This window comes from Somniosus microcephalus, chromosome 1 (assembly GCF_052327205.1).
Source record: "Somniosus microcephalus isolate GS21.2 chromosome 1, FLI_Smic_1.0, whole genome shotgun sequence".
In the NCBI taxonomy this organism is placed as follows: Eukaryota; Metazoa; Chordata; class Chondrichthyes; order Squaliformes; family Somniosidae; genus Somniosus; species Somniosus microcephalus.
This window is the reverse complement of record NC_140987.1, coordinates 20525791-20547541: the sequence shown is the minus strand read 5'-3', so window position 1 is coordinate 20547541 and position 21751 is coordinate 20525791. Positions and strand designations below refer to the sequence as shown.

At 47.2% G+C, this 21751-nt stretch overlaps 1 protein-coding gene across 4 annotated transcripts in view; it reads right to left on the bottom strand.

The window, feature by feature from the left end:
- fam193a (family with sequence similarity 193 member A) overlaps positions 1-21751 on the bottom strand; it is a 334280-nt gene that overhangs the window by 36541 nt on the left and 275988 nt on the right. For all 4 annotated transcript variants that reach the window (XM_085973735.1, XM_085973887.1, XM_085973783.1 and 1 more), the window contains 4 exons: positions 11449-11564; positions 10052-10294; positions 9229-9382; positions 3001-3180 (listed from right to left, as the gene is read on the bottom strand). In XM_085973735.1, coding sequence (XP_085829861.1) covers positions 3001-3180; positions 9229-9382; positions 10052-10294; positions 11449-11564 — 693 coding nt within the window. The remainder of the gene's footprint in view (positions 1-3000; positions 3181-9228; positions 9383-10051; positions 10295-11448; positions 11565-21751) is intronic.

Genomic DNA, 21751 nt, shown 5'->3' with positions numbered 1-21751 from the left:
GAGTCGAGTATGGTGGCAGAGGGGGAAAGCTGGCGGTCGCAGTTGTGCATGTGACAGCTGACCCCAGGCCTATAAATTAGATCATTGAGGGTAGTATGTAGACAACAAAAGAGGGCCAAGGATGGGCACACCGACAGTAACTATTTGGAACAGTTGAGCCGAGGGGTAACAAAGGTATGGACGAGGATTCCAACAAGCTGACCTGGCAGTGAACAGCCTGACGAGCTGTGGCGTATTGGTGGGAAATGATGGGTGCAATGGTGGGAATAATACTGGGGGCGGGGCGGGGAAGGCACAGTGGGGATGGAAGGTAGTGAGGAATTTGAAGGGGATGATAGCGTAAATTAAAATTGACAAATCTTAGTCAAGAATTCTCACTGGCTTTTTGGAACTGCTGATATTCCAGATTAACAATGATTATGAATATCAAATGATGCTATTTACTGAGTTATAAGGAGTTGGCTATATTTCTTAAGGCTAAAGGGATCAAGGGATATGGGGAGAAGGCAGGGACAGGGTACTGAATTTGGATGATCAGCCATGATCACATTGAATGGCGGAGCAGGCTCGAGGGGCCGAATGGCCTACTCCTGCTCCTATCTTCTATGTATCTATGTAGCAATGTCCACATAAAAGCAGACATTATCTCCCTAACTATAAATCCAGAATGACAGAATTTTATAGCACAAAAGGGGGCCTCCTGATCTAGTGCACCTGTGCCGGGTCTCAAAGAGCTTTCCACTTTGTCCTGCTCCCGTCGTTTCTTCATACCTTTCTCAATTTTTCTGTTTCAAATATTTCTTCGCCCCTCTTTTAAAAGCGATTGTGGATTCTGCGTCCACCACCGTTTCTGGTAGGGAATTCCATGTCCCAATAACAGTCTGCGCAAAAATAAAAAATCTCCCAACCTCTTCCTGTTTTTTTTTTTGGCACTGATTTTAATTTTGTGCCTCTCCAGTTCCTGACCCACCGACCATTCGAAATAGTTCACCTCATCGGGCCCTTCATAAATTTTGAAACTCTCCATCAGATCTCCTCTTAATCTATGCAGCTTTAATGAAACAAGCCCCAATTTCTCAAGTGTTTCCTGACAACTAAAGCTCCTCATCTCTGGTATCATTGTAGTGAATCTCTTCTGCACCCTCTCCCCATGGCCTTGGCATCCTTCTTAAAGTAAGGTGCACAAAATGGAACGCTGTATTCTAACTGCAGCTTAACCAATGATTTGCACAGGTTTAGCATCACCTTTCGTACTCAATGTCCCTATTTATAAAGGCTATGATCCTGCATGCTTTTTGTTTTTCTTTTTAAAAAAAAAACCCCAGCTTTATCAACTTATCCTTCCGCTCAAAACTTTATGGGGTAGATTTTCCCGAACCTGTCGGGAAGAAGGCGGGACTTCCCCTTTCGGGTTTTTGACCCGCCTACTTCGACGTCCGGCCAATCCGCGCAATTTCCCCTTGATTGACCTTGTTAAGGGCCACCCGGCAACAGGTGACGTCACAGACTGCAATGTCATCTGTCAAGAGTTTTTGACAGATGAAATATCAGTGTTTCACAGCTGTTTGAAGCTGTGAAACACTGACAGTCTGAGTTCTACCATGAGTCATTCTGCACAGACTCAGTTAGAACTCTTGCCGGCACTCAAAGCTGCAGGCTGTCACTTGACAGAGCGCAGCCATTCAGCTTTAAATTCCGGGTGAGTGATGCGCTCCCGACGGCTACAGGAAGGCTGTGAAGGTAAGTAAAAGTTCTTTACACACTTTAGACACACCAAACACACTTACCTTCACACTCATGCACCCATCACTCACCTGAACACCGACATCGCGACCCCTCCAAGTCCTTCAACCCGACGGCCCGCCTGCTCTAACCTGGCGTGGTTTGGAGCCGTCGGGAAACCCACACGAAACCCCTCAAAATAGGGATTAGGCTAAACTGCCCGTTAACCACCTGTTAACAGGCAGTTAATTGGCACTAATCCCTTCCCGCCTAGTTTCGGCGGGTCCCAGTGCGGGGCGGGTACCCGCCACCCCTGAAACTTACGTGGGGCGGGGTTTTGGGCGGGATGGTGTCGGGACCCCCAAATTCGGGATTTACCCCTACCCCCCCACCACATGCCTGAAACCCCGCCTGACGGCTGGGGGGAAATCGGGGCCTGTATATCTGAACCCATTAGGGTCTCTCTCCTCCTCTTCCAATCAGGACAACAGAGATTCCTAGGATAAAAATAAATTAAGCTGTATAATCCAAATCAAGAAAGCACAGCCTCTCCCATGCACCAAAGCTGTCAGTTGCCAAAGCGATTGACTAGCCAACAAAAATGTTTTTTGTAAAGCTGGTGGGTGGTTTTAAAAAAACCCATCTTTTCAAAAACCTGTTTGCAGATCATTAAACCTATTAAAACTGTGTCTCTATGGTAAACACCAGTTTCCTTGACTCTTCTACCCCAGAGTTCTGCTCAGTCCTACAAAGGATCTAACTTATCTTCCAGTTAACCATAAAAGATTACAGAACAAAAGGAGACCATTCAGCCCATTGTGTCTGTGCCTTGCCCTCCCCCCACAGCCCTGCATCAGCTCTGCTTCAAAAGTCTCATTTACTTTTCCCTTAAGATGATGCAATAATCTCAGCCTCAACGTGTGGCAAAGCATTCCATGCTTCAACAGTCCTCTGCGTAAAGGACCTCTAACCAAAGCCCTCTCCTCAACTTCTTAGTGACAATTTTAAATCGATGACCCAATGTCACGGACAAATCAGCCTCAGGAAATAGTCTTCCCCTGTTCACTCCATCGGAACCCTTTGTAACTGTATAAACCTCTTATCTGTCTTCATAACGAGTTTCTCATGCTTTGTAATGACCAGGTGAGAGGATGAGTCCACACCTTGAATATTAAGCTGTCTTCCCTCTTTCAGCGGCTGACTGGCTGCGGTTTTATTTTCAGTATTCTTTATTTCACATTTCAAGCATTTATTCCTATTTGCCAAAGCGGCGAGTACCTGCTGACTGGGATATGATGGTGGTGGACTGTCCCTCCTCACTTCTTCCTTCCTAGCTGCTCTCTTCCCAGGCATTTCCTCCGTATGAGACGCAGGGGGTTCACTGCTGCTTTCTCCATCATCACCATCCTCGTCATCAACTTCCGAAGAGCTACTACTGGTGCTGCTTACCTGGGGAGACTAAAGCGCAAAAAAAAAGGGCATTAAGGGAAGAACGAATGAACTTGCATTTATATAGCGCCTTTCACGACCTCAGGACATCCCAAAGCGCTTCACAGCCACTGAAGTACTTTTGAAGTGCAGTCACCGTTGTAACGTAGGGAAACACGGCAGCCAAGTTGCGCACAGCAAGCTCCCACAAACAGGGATGAGATAAAGAAACGGATAATTATCCCCTCGCGGCGCACTCCCAATGACAGGGATGCAGAAGAGAAGCCAGAAATTGCACCGGGACCTGGACATGCCAGGCCCTAACCCCAACATAGTCTCAGCATGGGGGGGGGGGGGGGGGGAAGGAAATATGCATGCCTCTTTGGAGTGGAATCTCCAAATGCCCCCGACTTCAAAGGGCTTGGTCTATGGAGGGAATTCCCAAGCTACAAATCTCCTTGCACCCGGCCTGCGTTACACTGAGCACCCGGTATCCGGGGCTCAACGAGGTATGCCAGCTGTCAGTATGGTAGCTGTGTAGCAAACTTTGGGGCGGGGTTTAGGCCTGGGCCGCTGTCTGGACTCCCTGAAGAAAATGCTGGCATCACGAGAAAATCGGGCCCCATGTTAAAAAAAATCGTTTACTGTGCTGGGTCCACCTCCTGAAGAACTAGCAGCTGCCCTGTGCCACATTAACCATAATGATGGGGTCACAGTCAAGACACAGGGAGATGCAGAAATCTTCTGCCAACTCTGGTCACTGCACTGAGTTAGAGGTGGAGATAGAGTGTTCCAACAGACTTTTGGGGCCTCTTGTTCCTGCGACTTGATTTCTAAGCTGGCTCCCACTGGGAAGAAAATCTGTCCGTGTTGACGGTTGCTCCAACACCAGTGCATCACACTGAGTGCTACTGCCAGCCAAACCACAAGGGCATCCAAATAATGAAAGGCAGCCTGCAGCTTCAATTCCCAGCCAAAGAATGGCTACTGCTAGTCCACATTCAGGACTGAGACTGAATGGCGAAGAGAGACAAAGATTACTGTTCAATTCGGTACACTCCTAGAACCAAGCACTGGAATTAACTGGCACCACAACTTTGTACATTATCCCTCAGTCCACCCTTCCTTCAAATGGGCACTTAAAACTCAAGCTTGCCGTCGCCAAGACACTTTTAGTTTGTCTCCTCTATTAATTCGTTCAACGTATTCGCATCAAAAAAACCTGTCCCTCATTTCTGGATGCCTTTCTCCACCCTCAAATCAAGGAAAGAAAAGGGACTGAGAAAGATGCAGGGAAATGGGCTTTATCCGTGAAGGGGGGACGGCCTCGATCCATGAAGAAAACGCTGGAAAAACTCAGCAGGCCAGGCAACATCTGTGGAGAGAGAAACAGAGTCAACGTTTCAGGTCGAAACCCTTCTTCAGAACTGAGAAAAAAAGGCAGGAAATGAAACAGATTAAAAGGCAGTTTGGGGGCTGGGAAATGGGGGAGGGGATGAAAGAACAAAAGGGGTCAGTGAGAGGTGAAGAGACATTAAGAGATATTCAAGGCGAGACGAGATGGTAATAGGACAGGTAAAGAGACAAAAGACGGCTCTAGATGAAGTGTGAAATGCGCTGGCAGAGTGAGAGACAGCTGCCATGTGGGAGAGAAAAAAAGGAAAAGGCACAAACCAAAAGTGTGGATAAAAAATATATAAAAATATGATAGGGGCCGAGGTTATGATCTGAAATTGTTGAACTCGATATTGGGTCTGGAAGGCTGTAAAGTGCCTAATCGGAAGATGAGTTGCTGTTCCTCGAGTTTACGTTGAGCTTCCGTGGAACAGTGCAAGAGGCCAAGGACGGTGAGGTCCGAGTGGGAATGGGGCGGTGAATTAAAATGACAGACGACCGGAAGCTCGGGGTCACCCTTACGGACTGAACGGAGGTGTTCCGCAAAGAGGTCACCCAATCTGCGTTTGGTCTCCCCAAAGTAGAGGAGACCACATTGTGAGCAGCGAATACAGTATATTAAATAGCAAGAAGTACAAGTAAATCGCTGTTTCACCTGGAAGGGGTGTTTGGGGCCCTGGACAGTGGGAAGGGTGGAGATATATGGGTAGGTGTTGCATCTCCTGCACTTGCATGGGAAGGTGCCGGGCGAAGGGGAAGGGGTGCTGGGGGTGATAGAGGAGTGGACTAGGGTGTCTCGGAGGGAGCGGTCCCTACGGAATGCTGAAAGGGGAGGGGAAGATGCGTTTGGTGGTGGGATCACATTGGAGGTGGTGGAAATGGCAGAGGATGATCCGTTGAATGTGGAGGCTGGTGGGGTGAAAGGTGAGGACAAGCGGAACCCTATTGTGGTTCCGGGAGGATGGGGCAGAGGTGAGGGCAGAAGTGCGGGAGATAGAACGGACACGGTCGAGGGCCGTGTCAACCACAGTAGAGGGGAATCCTCGGTTGAGGAAAAAGGAAGACATGTCAGAAGCACTGGTGTGGAAGGTGGCGTCGTCGGAGCAGATACGGCGAAGGCGGAGAAACTGGGAGAATGGAACAGAGTCCTGACAGGAGGCGGGGTGGGAGGAAGTGTAGTCCAGGTAGCTGTGGGCTTGTAGTGAATGTTGGTCAATAACCTATCCCCAGAGATGGAGACGGAGATGTCGAGGAAGGGAAGGGAAGAGTCGGAGATGGACCATGTGAAGGTGAGGGAAGGGTGGAAATTGGAGGCAAAGTGAATGAAATTGTCTAGTTCGGGGCGAGAGCTGGAAATGGCACCGATACAGTCATCAATGTACCGGAAAAAGAGGTGAGGGAGGGGACCCGAGTAGGGCTGGAACAAAGAGTGTTCCACATATCCCACGAAAAGGTAGGCATAGCTAGGACCCGTGCGGGTTCCCATAGCAACACCTTTAATTTGGAGGAAGTGAGTGGAGTCAAAGGAGAAGTTGTTCAATGTGAGAACAAGTTCAGCCAGGCGGAGGAGGGTGGTGGTGGATGGGGACTGGTTGGGCCGCTGTTCAAGGAAGAAGTGGAGCGCCCTCAGGCCATCCTGGTGGGGGATGGAGGTGTAGAGGGATTGTACGTCCATGGTGAAAAGGAGGCGGTTGGAGCCAGGAAACTGGAAACTGTTAAAGTGGCGGAGGGTGTCAGAAGAGTCGCGAATGTAGGTGGGAAGAGACTGGACAAGGGGAGAAAAGATAGAGTCGAGATAGGAAGAGATAAGTTCCATGGGGCAAGAACAGGCTGAAACGATGGGTCTACCAGGGCAGTCCTGTTTGTGGATCTTAGGAAGGAGGTAGAAGCGGGCTGTGGGGGGTTTGGGAACTATGAGGTTGGTGGCCGTGGGGGGAAGATCTCCAGAGGAGATGAGGTCAGTGACAGTCTTGGAAACGGTGGTTTGATGTTCAGTAGTGGGGTCATGTGGAGGTAGGAGGAGGTGTCGGAGAGTTGGCGTGCAGCTTCCGCTAGGTAGAGGTCGGTTTGCCAAACAACAACAGCACCACCCTTGTCAGCAGGTTAAATGACAATGTTAGGGTTGGATCTAAGAGAATGGAGTGCTGCAAGTTCAGAGGGAGGTAGGTTGGAGTGAGGGGAGCAGAGAAATGGAGACAGCCGATGTCACGGCGACAGTTAGCAATGAAAAGATCTAGAGAGGGTAAGAGGCCAGGGGGAGGGGTCCAGGTAGAACGAGAATTTAAAAGCGGAAGGGTCAGACGTGCGAGGGGAAGACACCTGGCCAAAGAAGTGGGCACGGAGATGAAGGCGGTGGAAAAAGAGCTCAGCATGGTGCCGAGCTCGAAATTCATTGAGGTGGGGGCGTAAGGGTATGAAGCTCAGGCCTTTGCTGAGGACTGATCATTCGGGGTCAGAGAGGGGAAGGTCAGAGGGGATGGTGAAAATGCGGCAGGGGTGAGATTGGGAGAAGGGGGGGGTCAGAGGAAAGTGAAGAGGAAGAAGGTTCCGGAGGGGCGTTGGTGTTCAAGAGTTGACGAAGCTTGCGATCCTTGACATCGGAAAGGAAGAAAAAAAGTTTTTTGTTGAAGCGTCGGATGAGTCGAAGGATGAAATGGAACTGTGGACCCGGACCCTGGTCCTCACCTTTCACCCCACCAGCCTCCACATTCAACGGATCATCCTCCGCCATTTCCGCCACCTCCAACGTGGTCCCACCACCAAACGCATCTTCCCGTCCCCTCCCCTTTCAGCATTCCGTAGGGACCGCTCCCTCCAAGACACCCAAGTCCACTCCTGTATCACCCCTTCCCCTGGCACCTTCCTGTGCAAGCGCAGGAGATGCAACACCTGCCCATATACCTCTCCCCTTCCCACTGTCCAGGGCCCCAAACACCCCTTCCAGGTGAAGCAGTGATTTAATTGTACTTCTTGCTATTTAATATACTGTATTCGCTGCTGACGATGTGGTCTCCTCTACATTGGGGAGACCAAATGCAGATTGGGTGACCGCTTTGCGGAACACCTCCGTTCAGTCCGTAAGGGGGACCTCGAGCTTCCGTTCACCTGTCACTTTAATTCACCGCTCCATTCCCACTCGGACCTCACCGTCCGCGGCCTCTTGCATTGTTCCACGGAAGCTCAGCGGAAGCTCGAGGAACAGCACCTCATCTTCCGATTGGGCACTTTACAGCCTTCCGGACTCAATATCGAGTTCAACAATTTCAGATCATAACCTCGGCCCCTGTCATATTTTTATATATTTTTTATCCACACTTTTGGTTTGTGCCTTTTCCTTTTTTCCCCCTCCCACATAACAGCTGTCTCTCACTCTGCCAGCGCATTTCACACTTCATCTAGAGCCATCCTTTGTCTCTTTACCTGTCCTATTACCATCTCGTCTCGCCTTGAATATCTCTTAATGCCTCTTCACCTCTCACAGACCTTCCCTTTTGTTCTTTCATCCCCTCCCCCATTTCCCAGCCCCCAAACTGCCTTTTAATTGGTTTCAATTCCTGCCTTTTTTTCTCAGTTCTGAAGAAGGGTTTCGATCTGAAACATTAACTCTGTTTCTCTCTCCACGGATGTTGCCTGGCCTGCTGAGTTTTTCCAGCGTTTTCTGCTGTTATTTCGTTTTAAAAAATTTATTTATGAGATGTGGGCATCGCTGGCACGGCCAGCATTTATTGCCCCTCCCTAGTTGCCCTTGAGAAGGTGGTGCTGAGATGCCTTCTTGAATCGCTGCAGTCCGTGTGGTGAAGGTACTCCCACAGTGCTGTTAGAACATAAGAAATAGGAGCAGGAATAGGCCACTTGGCCCCTCGAGCCTGCTCCGCCATTCAATAAGATCATGGCTGATCTTGGGCTCAAAGCCACTTCCCTGCCCGCTCCCCATAACCCTTCACTCCGTTATCTTGCAAAAATCTGTCTATCTCCACCTTAAGTGTATTTAATGACCCAGCTGCCACGGTTCTCTGGGGCAGAGAATTCCACAGATTTATGACCCCACAGATTTAGGGAGGGAGTTCCAGGATTTTGACCCAGTGACGATGAAGGAGTGGCGATATATTTCCAAATCAGGATGGTGTGTGACTTGGAGGGGAACTTGGAGGCGGCGGTGTTCCCATGCGCCTGCTGCCCTTGTCCTTCTAGGTGGAAGAGGTCGCGGGTTTGGGAGGTGCTGCCGAAGAAGCCTTGGCGAGTTACTGCAGTGCATCTTGCAGATGGTACTCACTGCAGCCACGGTACGCTGGTGGTGGAGGGAATTAATGTTTAAGGTGGTAGATGGGATGCCAATCAAAAGGCTGCTTTGTCCTAGATGGTGTCGAGCTTGTTGAGTGTTGTTGCAGCTGCACTCATCCAGGCAAGTGGAGAGTATTCCATCACACTCCTTACTTGTGCCTTGTAGATGGTGGAAAGGCTTTGGGGAGTCAGGTGGTGAGGCACTCGCCGCAGAATACCCAGCCTCTGGCCTGCTCTCTTGTTGCCACAGTATTTATGTGGCACTGTATTTAGTAGTCAGTCCACAGTAATGGAGGTAGAAACACTGAGTTTTATTCATATTTTCCTGGTGGGACAGTTCATGTAGCACAGGGATGGGCCTTTTCGCACCCTCCCAACTTTTATTTCCTTATGTTCACATACCTCATCCTTCAATGCCATGTTTTCACCCCCACCGTTGAGTTCTCCATGGATACCATTCATGTTGGCTACAACATCTGCATCATCGTAACTGTTGAGTGGGTATATGTCAGCAAATTTGGCCGATAAAGGGGTCACGTCTTCATCATCACTGCCACTTCGGAGAAAGACAAAACAAACAACTGTATGATATGGCTAGGCAGTAAGGTATTCAAGCTTAGAACATCCCATGGTACTATTGAAAGAAGAGCAAAGGAGTTCTCCCCTCGTCTCCAGACAATATTCAACCCTCAATAAATATCACTAATATTATCTAGTCATTCACCTCATTGTTGTTTTGGGGCTATTGTTGATATCACAAATTGGTTGCTGCATTTCCTACATTGCAACAGTGACGACACTTCAAAAGTACATCACCTGTGAAGTAATTTGGGATGTCCCGAGGTTGTGAAATGCAAGTTCTTTCCATCTGAACAGGCAGACAGGGCATTGGTTTAACAGCTCAGAAAGTGCAGCACTGCCTCAGTAACGCACTGGATTTGCAGTCGATTAGGAGCTCAGGTCCTGGTGTATGCCTCAAACCCACAATTTCTTGACCCAGAGACGAGAGTTCACTCAGTGAGCCAAGCTGCTGCAATGATACACAAGCAGTCGTCTACCTGGTGTTTGTTTTTTGACTCAGTTTTGATGTTTAATGACTGGATTAAATAATATTCTATATACAGAAATGGTTCCGTTAAGAATACTGTCTCCTCCACCACCCCACACACAACTGACACAAAGTATTAAAACCATCACATAGAACGTCAAGGACCCAAGCACTTACAAGGTGGGGGCTGAGTTGCTATCAGCCAGAATGAGCCGTGGGTGTTGCTGAATCGTGATTGGCGAACTCGAGCCAGACCCCGAGCTGGCAGATGACATGCTAGGTGGGCGTATCTCCGAGAGGTAATCCGGAGCCGATGCTACTTGCAATGGTAATGTGTTAATAGAAAGGTCGTCAGGAATAGGCGAATCCATGATGCCACACGTGAGTATATGAGAGAGGCTGCAGTCGTCGCAGGTACACCTACAAAAAGGTTAAAACAAAGCTGAAGCTCCTGAATCAGTCCTTTGTGTTAGGAACAATGTCACAGGGGACTGCGTGGTAGAGAGAGCTAAGTGTACTGTCTTTTCACTTCTAGTATCTGGGCATGTATTTGGCTCCAATTAGTGGAATGAAAGGCTCCTTTCTCTCTGCTGGGTTGAAGGGAGCAATGCCAAATCACTCCCATGTGGGGAGGCAAGAAAAGTTTGTACTGGTCAGGTGAGGACATTAGTGCTGTGGAATCAGAACTATTTCTACAAGGGCTCCCACGAAGGCTCAGCAAATGACAATAGTGAGTTGCGTAAACAACGAAAGCCCCAAGCTAATTCTGGGGGCAATTTTAACCGAACGGCACCTGTCAGGAAACTGATGGGCTCGGGTGCACCACCCGCCTGATTTTACTCTCCGCTGAAATCAACCAAGAGTAACATTGGGCGGCGTGTAAAACCAGCGCTGCACCCGATCCCGCGGGTTAGGTTAAAATTACCCCCTCAGTCTCTGCTGAATTAACGGACCTCAGCCAGTAGGGGGGCACTACAATTGACCTCAGTGCTCCTAGGTTAGAGAGTGGGAAAACGGGCTGCATTCCCCAATCCTGATCGCTATCCGGCGACACTGTTGAAGGCGTCAGGGCTGAAGGCCGGATCAATCTGGGCTACTGCGCCCGCTGTGGCCGAAAGGCCTGCCAGCACTCGCCATCAAGGCTCACGCGTGAAGAATGGCACTTGGGTGAGATACCGGGCATCAACTGTGGAACTGTACCTCACGAGAGGACTGAAAACAGGCACACGGATAATTGACTGAACAAACAGAACCGGACCTGTAAATAGCAGGAGAAAGAAAATATGGGGGACGAGAGAGAGAGAACTTCTGCCAATAATGAGAGAAAGACTAACAATGCAGCAGAGAATGAGGGATTATATGCAGCAGTGTGGGAGAAGGCCAGCCGATACGCAGCTTGAAAATTCCTGGGTGAACTTCCCCCACCTCCACGGCAGGAAGGATAATGGATACATGGTACATGGGGAGAAAACAAATAAGGAAGAATTCAGCCCTCTTAAATTTATTTTACATATTTAGTACGTTGAAATCCTCGACCCCAGCCCACTTCAAGCCAATGTTCTCTGGACACTTACCTGCGCCTATAGTTACAGTTGGGACAATCAGGCATGCTCAGTCGTGATGACAGCATATGCCTCATTGTGTCTGTGAAGTTATTCTCCCCAGTTAGTGCTTTCTTGCTGTTTGTAAGCTGAGGGGGGGGAAAATGGTGAATTTTAATATCGAATCCAGAACATAAATAGAATTAAAAGAGGAGGAAAAGTCAGGAATGAGAAAGAGCCATTACATCATTAATTTTCTCACTAAGGAAAAAAGGTAAGGAATTACAGGTCTTTCATCTCCAGGACCTGGGTCTGTAATCCAGCTCAGACAAATGGAATGAAAACCTCCCCTGTCTGCTGGCCTTGAGGAGTCACACTGGGCAGTCTCAATCCAGATCTGGCAGCACAAAACTGAACCAACTTCAGCACTTAGTGGCTGCAACGTCAATGATGGCGCATGTAAAGAAATGGAAAAAATACCACCCTGGGGCAGCAAGGGCTGCTCTTCCCAGTTGGGGTTACGGCTGAAGCACAGGGTTGGTTGGGTCAGAGCCGTGGCAATATCAAATTCCTGGCCTGCGAGTACTTGATGCTGGCAATGGGTGCCTGAAATGGAAGGTGACCCAATCCCCGGCATCCCGTCATAAATCGCAACTTCTACAAGAAGTAACTCAGGAAGTACTGCTGAACGGCCAGCTGAGGGCGCCGTCCGAGGAGTATAAATACTCGGGCGTGGGCCCAACTTGGCCAGAGACAATCTGGAAACAGGAAGCTAGTGACTACTAACTAGACCTCCATGTTTTGTTACAAATCGATTAAAGCCTTGTTTTATGTACAACCAAGTGCGTAGTGAGTCTTTATTACGTCATCCCCCACCTTAAAAAGCACCAAAAAAAAATGGAAGAACATTGAAGTGCCTTAATTGCGTCCTCGGGATGCCAAAGCGCTTCACATCCAATGCAGCTAACCGTATTTTTAATAACCCTAGTGTTTTTGCCTCCTCTATTATTTTCGTTAATGGATTACTACAAACATGTAGCACACTCTGCATGAAGTTTTTCGTGGAACGTGTTGTAAATTTACCTCTCCCTAATTTCCATTTCTGTCCTTAATTTCTTACTGTACTTTGAATTAATTGGCTGTAAAGCGTTTTGGGACATCCTGAACATCGTGAAAGGTGCTATATGTAAATGCAAGTTTTACAATGTTTGTGATCCTTGAAAGTGTATTGTCTACTTCTTTTCATTAACAGTCGCTGAACTTGACATCGTTTTTAGTCATTTTGACTCCATTTTTATTCTGAAATTGTTTAAATCAAGTCGCTTAATTTGAACTGCTAGATAATTTGAATTTTTCCAGCACAACCTATTATCCCAGATGCCCTTCCTCTCATCAAGTAATACACATGTTTATAAATACTGAATGAAGTGATTTGTGCTGTATCGCCTCACTCCTCCTTTTTCCTAAACCGAGAGGGGAGCACCAAGATAACAGAGCAACAATCAAGCAGCAGCAGGCTATGACCGAGCCATCCCTGATGGAGAGCTGATGGTAGGGGTGCTATGACAGGGCTGGAGATTTGAGATCCTCGGCGAGAGGAAAAATCTTACAAGTTATCCCGCTACTGATCACTGTACTGAAACCCTTGTAGGAGAGCGCGTGTGGTGAGAGAACAGCACTGGGCTCACCCGTGATGCCCTTGGAGTATGAGCAGCTAGGGGTCAAATTAAAAAACAGAACCTCAAGAGTAATAATCTCTGGATTATTACCTGAGCCACGAGCGAATTTGGCTAGGACAAATAAAATTAGAGAGTTAAATGCGTGGCTCAAAGACTGGTGTGGGAGAAATGGGTTTTGCTTCCTGGGACACTGGCACCAGTACTGGGGCAGGAGGGAGCTGTTCCGTTGGGACGGGCTTCACTTGGCCAGTGCTGGGACTGGAGTCCTGGCGGATCATATAACTAGGGCTGTAGAGAGGGCTTTAAACTAACTAGTGGGGGGGAGGTTCCGAGAGAGCAAATAATAAAAATGACAACAGAGAAGCTCATAGACTTAGGTAGCAGTGGGGAAATTAAAAACCAGAGTGTGTCAGGAAGGGGCAGAAGGTATGGAGTAAAAGGTAAAGTAATAAAAGGGGCAAAAGCAGGAACCAAGTGTCAGAAAACATATGTGAAAGTTCTCTATCTGAATGCACGTAGCATTCGTAACAAAATAGACGCGTTAATGGCACAAATAACTACATATGGGTATGATCTTGTGGCCATTACAGAAACATGGCTGCAGGGTGACAATGCCTGGGAATTAAACATACCAGGTTATTTAACGATCAGGAAGGACAGGCAGGAAGGAAGGGGAGGTGGGGTGGCTATGTTAATAAAGGAAGGAATCACTGTAATACAGAGAAATGATATTGGGTCAAAAGATCAGGATAATGAAACAGTTTGGGTGGAGGTAAGGAATAATAAGGGGAAAAAAACACTAGTGGGCGTAGTCTATAGGCCTCCGAACAGTTGCAACTCTGTTGGACGGAGTATCAATCAGGAAATAGTTGAGGCTTGTAATAAGGGAACATCTATAATTATGGGGGATTTTAACTATCATATTAATTGGACAAATCAAATTGGGCAGGGCTGCCTTGAGGATGAGTTCATTGAGTGTATTAGGGATGGGTTTCTTGAGCAGTATGTAACTGAACCGACCAGGGGGCAAGCAACCTTAGATCTGGTCCTGTGTAACGAGACGGGATTAATTAAAAATGTCCTAGTAAAGGATCCCCTTGGAATGAGTGACCATAACATGGTTGAATTCCATATTCAATTAGAGGGTGAGAAGGTTGGATCTCAAACAAGCGTGCTAAGCTTGAATAAAGGAGACTATGAAGGTATGAGAGCGGAATTGAGTAGAGTGGATTGGGAAAATAGATTAAAGGGTAAGACGATACATGATCAGTGGTGTACATTCAAGGAGTTATTTTACAACTTCCAAAAAATATATATTCCACTGAGAAGAAAAGGGTGTAAAAGAAAAGACAGCCATCCGTGGCTAAGTAAAGAAATTAAGGATAGTATTCGACTAAAAACAAGGGCATATAAGGTAGCCAAATCTAGTGGGAGGATAGAGGATTGGGAAAACTTTAAAAGACAGCAAAAAATAACAAAAAGATTGATTAAGAAAAGGAAGATAGATTATGAAAGTAAATTAGCAAAAAATATAAAAACAGATAGTAAGAGTTTTTATAGTTATATAAAAAGAAAAAGGGTGGCTAACATAAATGTTGGTCCCTTAGAGGATGAGACCGGGAAATTAATGGTGGGAAATATGGAGATGGCAAAAACACTGAATGAATATTTTGTATCAGTCTTTACAGTAGAGGACACTAAGAATATCCCAACACTGGACAAACAGGGGGCTATTGGGGGGGGGGGGGGGGGGGGGGGGAGGAGCTAAACACGATCAAAAACTGCTAATGTAACACCCTTATTTAAAAAGGGCAGTAGACAGAAGGCTGGAAACTATAGACCGGTTAGCCTAACATCTGTGGTAGGTAAAATTTTGGAGTCCATTATTAAGGAGACAGTAACAGGACATTTGGATAATCATAATTTAATAGGACAAAGTCAGCATGGTTTTATGAAGGGGAAGTCATGTTTGCTGGAGTACTTTGAGGAAGTAACATATAGGGTGGATAAAGGGGAACCAGTGGACGTAGTGTATTTAGACTTCCAAAAGGCATTTGACAAGGTGCCACACAAAAGATTATTGCTTAAGATAAAAAAAATCACGGGATTGGGGGTAATATTCTGGCATGGATAGAGGATTGGCTATCTAACAGAAGGCAGAGAGTTGGGATAAATGGTTCATTCTCACACTGGCAATCAGTAACTAGTGGTGTTCCGCAGGGGTCAGTGCTGGGTCCCCAACTCTTTACAATCTATATTAACGATTTGGAGGAGGGGACCGAGTGTAACATATCAAAGTTTGCAGATGATACTAAGATGGGAGAGAAAGTAGTGAGTGAGGAGGACATAGACAGGCTAAGTAAGTGGGCAGAGATTTGGCAGATGGAATACAATACTGGAAAGTGTGAGGTTATGCACTTTGGCAGGAAAAATCGTAGAGCAAGTTATTATCTTAATGGCAAGAAACTGGAAAGTACTGAAGTACAAAGGGATCTGGGGGTCCTGGTGCACGAAACTCAAAAGGTTAGTATGCAGGTGCAGCAAGTGATTAAGAAGGCCAATGGAATATTGGCTTTCATTGCTAGGGGGATAGAATATAAAAATAGGGAGGTATTGCTTCAGTTGTACAAGGTATTGGTGAGACCGCACCTGGAATACTGCACACAGTTTTGGTGTCCATACTTAAGAAAAGACATACTTGCTCTCGAGTCAGTACAAAGAAGGTTCACTCAGTTAATCCCGGGGATGAGGGGATGGACATATGAGGAGAGGTTGAGTAGATTGGGACTCTACTCATTGGAGTTCAGAAGAATGAGAGGCGATCTTATTGAAACATATAAGATTGTGAAGGGGTTGGATCGGGTGGATGCGGGGAGGATGTTCCCAATGATGGGTGAAACGAGAACTAGAGGGCATAGTCTTAGAATAAGGGGCTGCTCTTTCAAAACTGAGATGAGGAGGAACTACTTCACTCAGAGGGTGGTAGGTCCATGGAATATGCTGCCCCAAAAAGATGTAGAAGCTACATCATTACATAAATTTAAAACAGAAATAGACAGTTTCCTAGAAGTAAAGGGAATTAAGGGTTACGGGGAGCGGGCAGGAATTTGGACATGAGTCCAGGTTTGGATCGGACATGGCCCTGTGGATAGCGGAGCGGGCCCAGGGGCCGTGTAGCCCGATCCTGCTGCTATTTCGTGTGTCTAATTCTGTTAGATTCAGGAGATGGTTCTGTGATAGTAGATTGGCGGTTAGGATCAGATCAGCCATGATCTTATTGAATGGCGGAGCAGGCTCGAGGGGCCGATTGGCCTACTCCTGCTCCTATTTCTTATGTTCTTATGTTATGTTCTTACAGCACGGTGGCATAGTGGTTAGCACTGTTGCCTCACAGCGCCAGGGACCCGGGTTCGAATCTGGCCTCGGGCAACTGTCTGTGTGGAGTTTGCACATTCTCCCCGTGTTTGCGTGGGTTTACTCCGGGTACTCCGGTTTCCTCCCACAGTCCAAAGATGTGCAGGTTAGGTTGATTGGCTATGATAAATTGACCCTTAGTGTTAGGGGGATTAAATACGTGGGGTTACGGGGATAGGGTGGGATATGTGTTGGTGTAGGGGTTACGGGGATCGGGTGGGATATGTGTTGGTGCAGGCTCGATGGGCCGAAATGGCTTCTATCTGCACTGTGGGGTTTCTGTGATTCTGTGAATAGCATGCCAGCACTCACTGTCTAGACTCACAGATGGAGAATGGCTATTTGGGCACGGTACCAGAACACTACTGTTGATCTTGGGCTGAGGACAAGAGCACGCCTGGCTACGATAACCCAGTACTTGAATAGCCTGCAAGCACTCACTGTCCCGACTCTCAGACGAATGATTGGCACTTAACTGAGATAGTGGAAGGAATCAAGAGAGATGGGGAGCGAAGTGCTTTTGTAGGCATGCAATTTGTAACTTGTGAATGGCAAGGCTCCACAAATAGTGAATCAAATGAATGATCAGTTAATCTAGCTTCAGTAGTGTTGGTTGAGAGATAAATGCTGGCTGGAATACTGAGAGAACATCCTACTCCTCTTCTTCAAATAGTGTCATAGAAAAGTAGAGTGACTTAGAGATGTAGATGGACAAAACTTCAAAAGTGGGAGGACAAGCTGATTCTAAAACCTCATTTCTAAAGAGGGGCAGAGAGGACAAAAGGAAAGAGGTAGTGCTAAACCTTCAAGAATTAATGGCTAGACTGCAGTTAAAACAATATGTCTGATTTTGGGCACCTTATTTGGGTTTTTATGCCTCTAGGGAGGAAAAGTGATCCAACCATGGCTAACAAAAGAAATTAAAGCTAGTATTAAGTCAAAGGAGGAAGCTTATAAAGTTGCCAGAAAAAGCGGTCAGCCTGAGGATTGGGATGTTGTTTAGAAATCAGCAAAGGGGGACCAAGAAATTGATAAAGGGAAAATGGAATATGAGCACAAGCTAGCAAAAAATATAAAAATGGATTGTAAAAGCTTCTATAGGTATGTGAAAAGGAAAAGACTGGCGAAGGTAAATGTAGGTCCTTTACAGTCAGAGATGGGAGAATTTATAATGGGGAATGAGGAAATGGCAGAGAAATTAAATAAATACTTTGTTTCTGTCTTCACGGAGGAAGACACAAAAAACCTCACAGAAATACGAGAAAACCAAGGGTGTGACGAGAATGAGGAACTTAAAGAAATTATTAGTAAAAAAACTAATAGCAAAATTAATGGGAATAAAAGTTGATAAATCCCAAGGACCAGATGACCTACATCCAAGGGTTTTGAAAGAGGTGGCCACTGGAATAGTGGACGCATTGGTTGTCATCTTCCAAAATTCTATAGATTCTGAAACGGTTCCTGCAGATTGGAGGATAGCAAATGTAACCCCGCTATTTAAGAAAGGAGGGAGAGAGAAAACGGGGAACTACAGACCTGTTAGCCTCACATCAGTAGTTGGGAAAATGCTGGAATCTATTATAAAGGATGCAATAACTGAGCACTTAGAAACTAATAGTAAGATTGGGCAGAGTCAACATGGATTTATGAAAGGGAAATCCTGTTTGACAAACCTATTGGAGTTCTTTGAGGATGTAACTAGTGGAGAAGACAAAGGGGAACCAGTAGATGTGGTGTATCTGGATTTTCAGAAGGCCTTCGATAAGGTCCTACACAAGAGGTTGGTGAACAAAATTAGGGCACATGGAATTGGGGGTAGTATACTAGCCTGGATTGAGAATTGGTTAATAGACAGAAAACAAAGAATAGGGATAAACGGGTCTTTTTCAGGATGGCAGGCTGTGACTCGTGGGGTACCACAAGGATCGGTGCTTGGGCCCCAGCTATTCACAATCTATATCAAAGATTTGGATGAGGGGACTAAATGTAACATTTCCAAATTTGTTGATGATACAAAGCTAGATGGCAGTGTCAGTTGTGAAGAGGCTTCAAGGGGTTCTCGACAGGCTCAGTGAGTGGGCGAGAACATGGCAGATGGAATATAATGTGGATAAATGTGAAGTTATCCACTTTGGTAGAAAAAACAGAAAGGCAGAGTGTAGTGTATGTACCCGTCTACCTTTAAGGGAACTATTGAATGTAACCATTCACCTTTAAGGGAACTACTTTAGGTGTGGCACTATTTGTTTGGCTTCTGTATACTGTAATACCGATAGTGACCACACCAGTATATAAGTGTTGTAGCAGGATTTCTGGGGCAGATTCGCCCGGACCTTCGAATAGTAAAGACCTGTTTTGTTTGTTACTTCTGAAGTCTGTGTATTTATTAACTGCACAAACCACAGACTTTACAGTGGCGACGAGTCCGATCGTACCCTGCGGCAAGATTACCAAAGCAAGAAGAGCGTCGAAGAGAGGCAACCGCCCTCGTCGTGCTGCTGGAAGAAAACACGAGGCTGCAGCAGGAGAAAGGTGGAAGACTTTAGCAACAAAAGCTTCCATTAGCAACAGGCACTGACTACCCTTCTACCACGGTGCGGAGTGAGCCAATCAGCTGGAAACAAGGCGGCCGAATAGACTGTGAGTAGGGGAAGGTGTAGAAGTATCCGGAGGATAAGGGCAGAGCACTCGACCTTGGTCGAGGGGGAGCTGTGCCGGCCAAAAGTCGGGTCCAACGGCGTCGGGTGACAGCCGGACCGCGATCGGCGGGAAAAATCCGGGCAGCGACCGCAGCCACGAAGCGCTGAGCCTGCGAGTAGGCGCGGGAAGAGAAACCCAGCCGCAGCCGGGGAGGGAAACACCGGTCTGCGAGAGGGCTGGGGGAGGCGAACGGGAACCGTGCGGGTGAGAGCCGGGTGCGGGGTGAGAGACTGCGCGAGAGCCAGTCCAGCGGCTGAACTGTTCTCCACCAACGGGGTACCCAGGGCCGGTAGCACCGAACGTGCGGGTGAGAGAGCGACAGAGCCGGGGACGGAGAGAGAGAGACTGCGCGAGAGCCAGTCCAGCGGCTGAACTGTCCTCCGTTAACGGGGTGTACCCAGCGCCGGTAGAGCCGTGGGGGCGGGAGGAAAAGACATAGCCGAGTAAGGGGAGCTGTGCGGAAGCCAGCCAGCGGTTGAACCTGTCCGCTGTGGGGGGAAGCGTACCCCTTCCACCGGGAAGAAACGCGGGAAGCCGCCATTAGGCGGAGAAGGCGCCAGAAGCGGGAAACCGCCATTGAAGTGGGCGGGGCGAGAAAGGAAGAGCGGGAAACCGCCATTTTCGCGGGAAAACCGCCATCTTAGAAACAAACAAATAAATAAGAATACTTAAAGAAATACTGGTGCTGCTCCCAAGGGAAGAAAAATGCCAAAGCGAGGGAATATTAACGACTTTAATTCTGAAATAGAAGACTGGGCCACGTACGTGGAACGCATCGAGATCTATTGTGAAGCCAACAAAATAGAGGAAGACGACAAGGCGATAACATTGTTAAACTCGATGGGCGCAAAGACATACGGGCTCTTGAAGGATTTACTAGCACCAGCTAAACCGGCGGATCAGTCTTTCGAAGAGATTGTGGTTGTTCTGAAGGACCACTTGAACCCCACACCGTTGATGTTGGCTGAACGATTCAAATTCTATGCAAGAACGCAACGGAAAGACGAAAACAACGCAGAATACTTGGTCGAACTGCGTAGGCTAGCGAAATACTGCCAGTTCGGAGGGAATCTGACAGAGGCACTGCGAGACAAGTTCGTAGGCGGATTGTCCAAGGAAGGGACGCAAAAGCGCCTACTAGAAGAGAACGACCTTACACTTGACAGGGCTGTCCTTATAGCTTCATCTCACGAAGCCGCAGCGAAAGGAACGGCGGAAATGCAACTAAAGGCGGCGGCGCTCGGGGTGGACCAAATTACCTCGAGTACAACAAAATGCTGTCGTTGTGGGAAGACAACACACGACCAGAATCAATGCTGGTTTAAGAACCAAGAATGTAGGAAATGTGGCAAACTGGGTCACATCGCTAAGGTATGCCGGTCAGGGAAGAAGACCAACAACCAAAGGAAGCCATCACAAGAAAAGTACAACAAGGTATACAAGGGGGCTGAGAAGAGTTCAGACGAACAGAATCCAGACTCAGATCCAAACGGCCAGGAGCTGGGTAGTCTGAGTATCCACCATGTGAGTAAGGAAGCTGACCTACAAACTATCTGGGTCATGCTAAAAATAGCTGGAGTCCAAGTGAAAATGGAGTTGGACACTGGATCAGCTGTATCAGTCATAAATCGAGGGGATTACCACCGGCTATTCTCACACATACCCTTAAGAGATACCAAGTTCGTATTGCAGACATACACGGGGCATAAAGTATACCCCATGGGAAAAATAAGAGTCAAGGTGAGAGATAGGGGTAAAGAACACCCAAGAATGAACTTGTATGTACTACATGAGGGAGGACCACCACTTCTAGGACGGGAGTGGATCAAGAAAATAGACATGGAATGGCACTACCAACAAGCAATGACGAGTGAGGACTCGGTGCAGACAAGCAGCTCAGACTCTGAGCCGGAAGACGATAAGTCCAGCCCACGTATGAAAAACAAGGTTAACATGAACTCACTGACTAAGGTTGGAAAAACGATGGCGTGCATAAAGACAGAGAATTCTGAGTCTGTTCAAGTCACAGACATATGCATTACGGAGGAACACCGAGCTCGAACTCAACGTTATTTCAAAGTACGACAACAATTCGAACAATTAAGTTACTGTCTCGTACAGGAGATGAAAACAATGAAAAAGTTCTATGACACCGAATGGGAGAGTCTGGAAAGACAACAGAACCTGCTGGCTCAAGCAGAGAGCGACCATAGAGCCATCGTGACCAATTACCGATCACACCTCCCTTATGATGTTCAGGAGTTAGAATATTTGCATGATCTAGAGATACATCATAAAGGCAAACCACGCTACACTGAGGATTTTGTTCTGCAATTGGAGACGGAGCTAGTGCAGGCAAGGTTAAGAGAAGCTGAATCGCAGTGTGCACTTAGAGATGCAGAAAAAAATCTTGGGACATGGAAAAGAGAAACGCTTCTTTACCTGATGTGAATAATGTGGCCATGTTGCAAGAGGAGCTTATCACTCAGTTAAATGAAAATAAAGGGAAAATGACTGAGATGGACTGCAAGAATAAAGAAGAT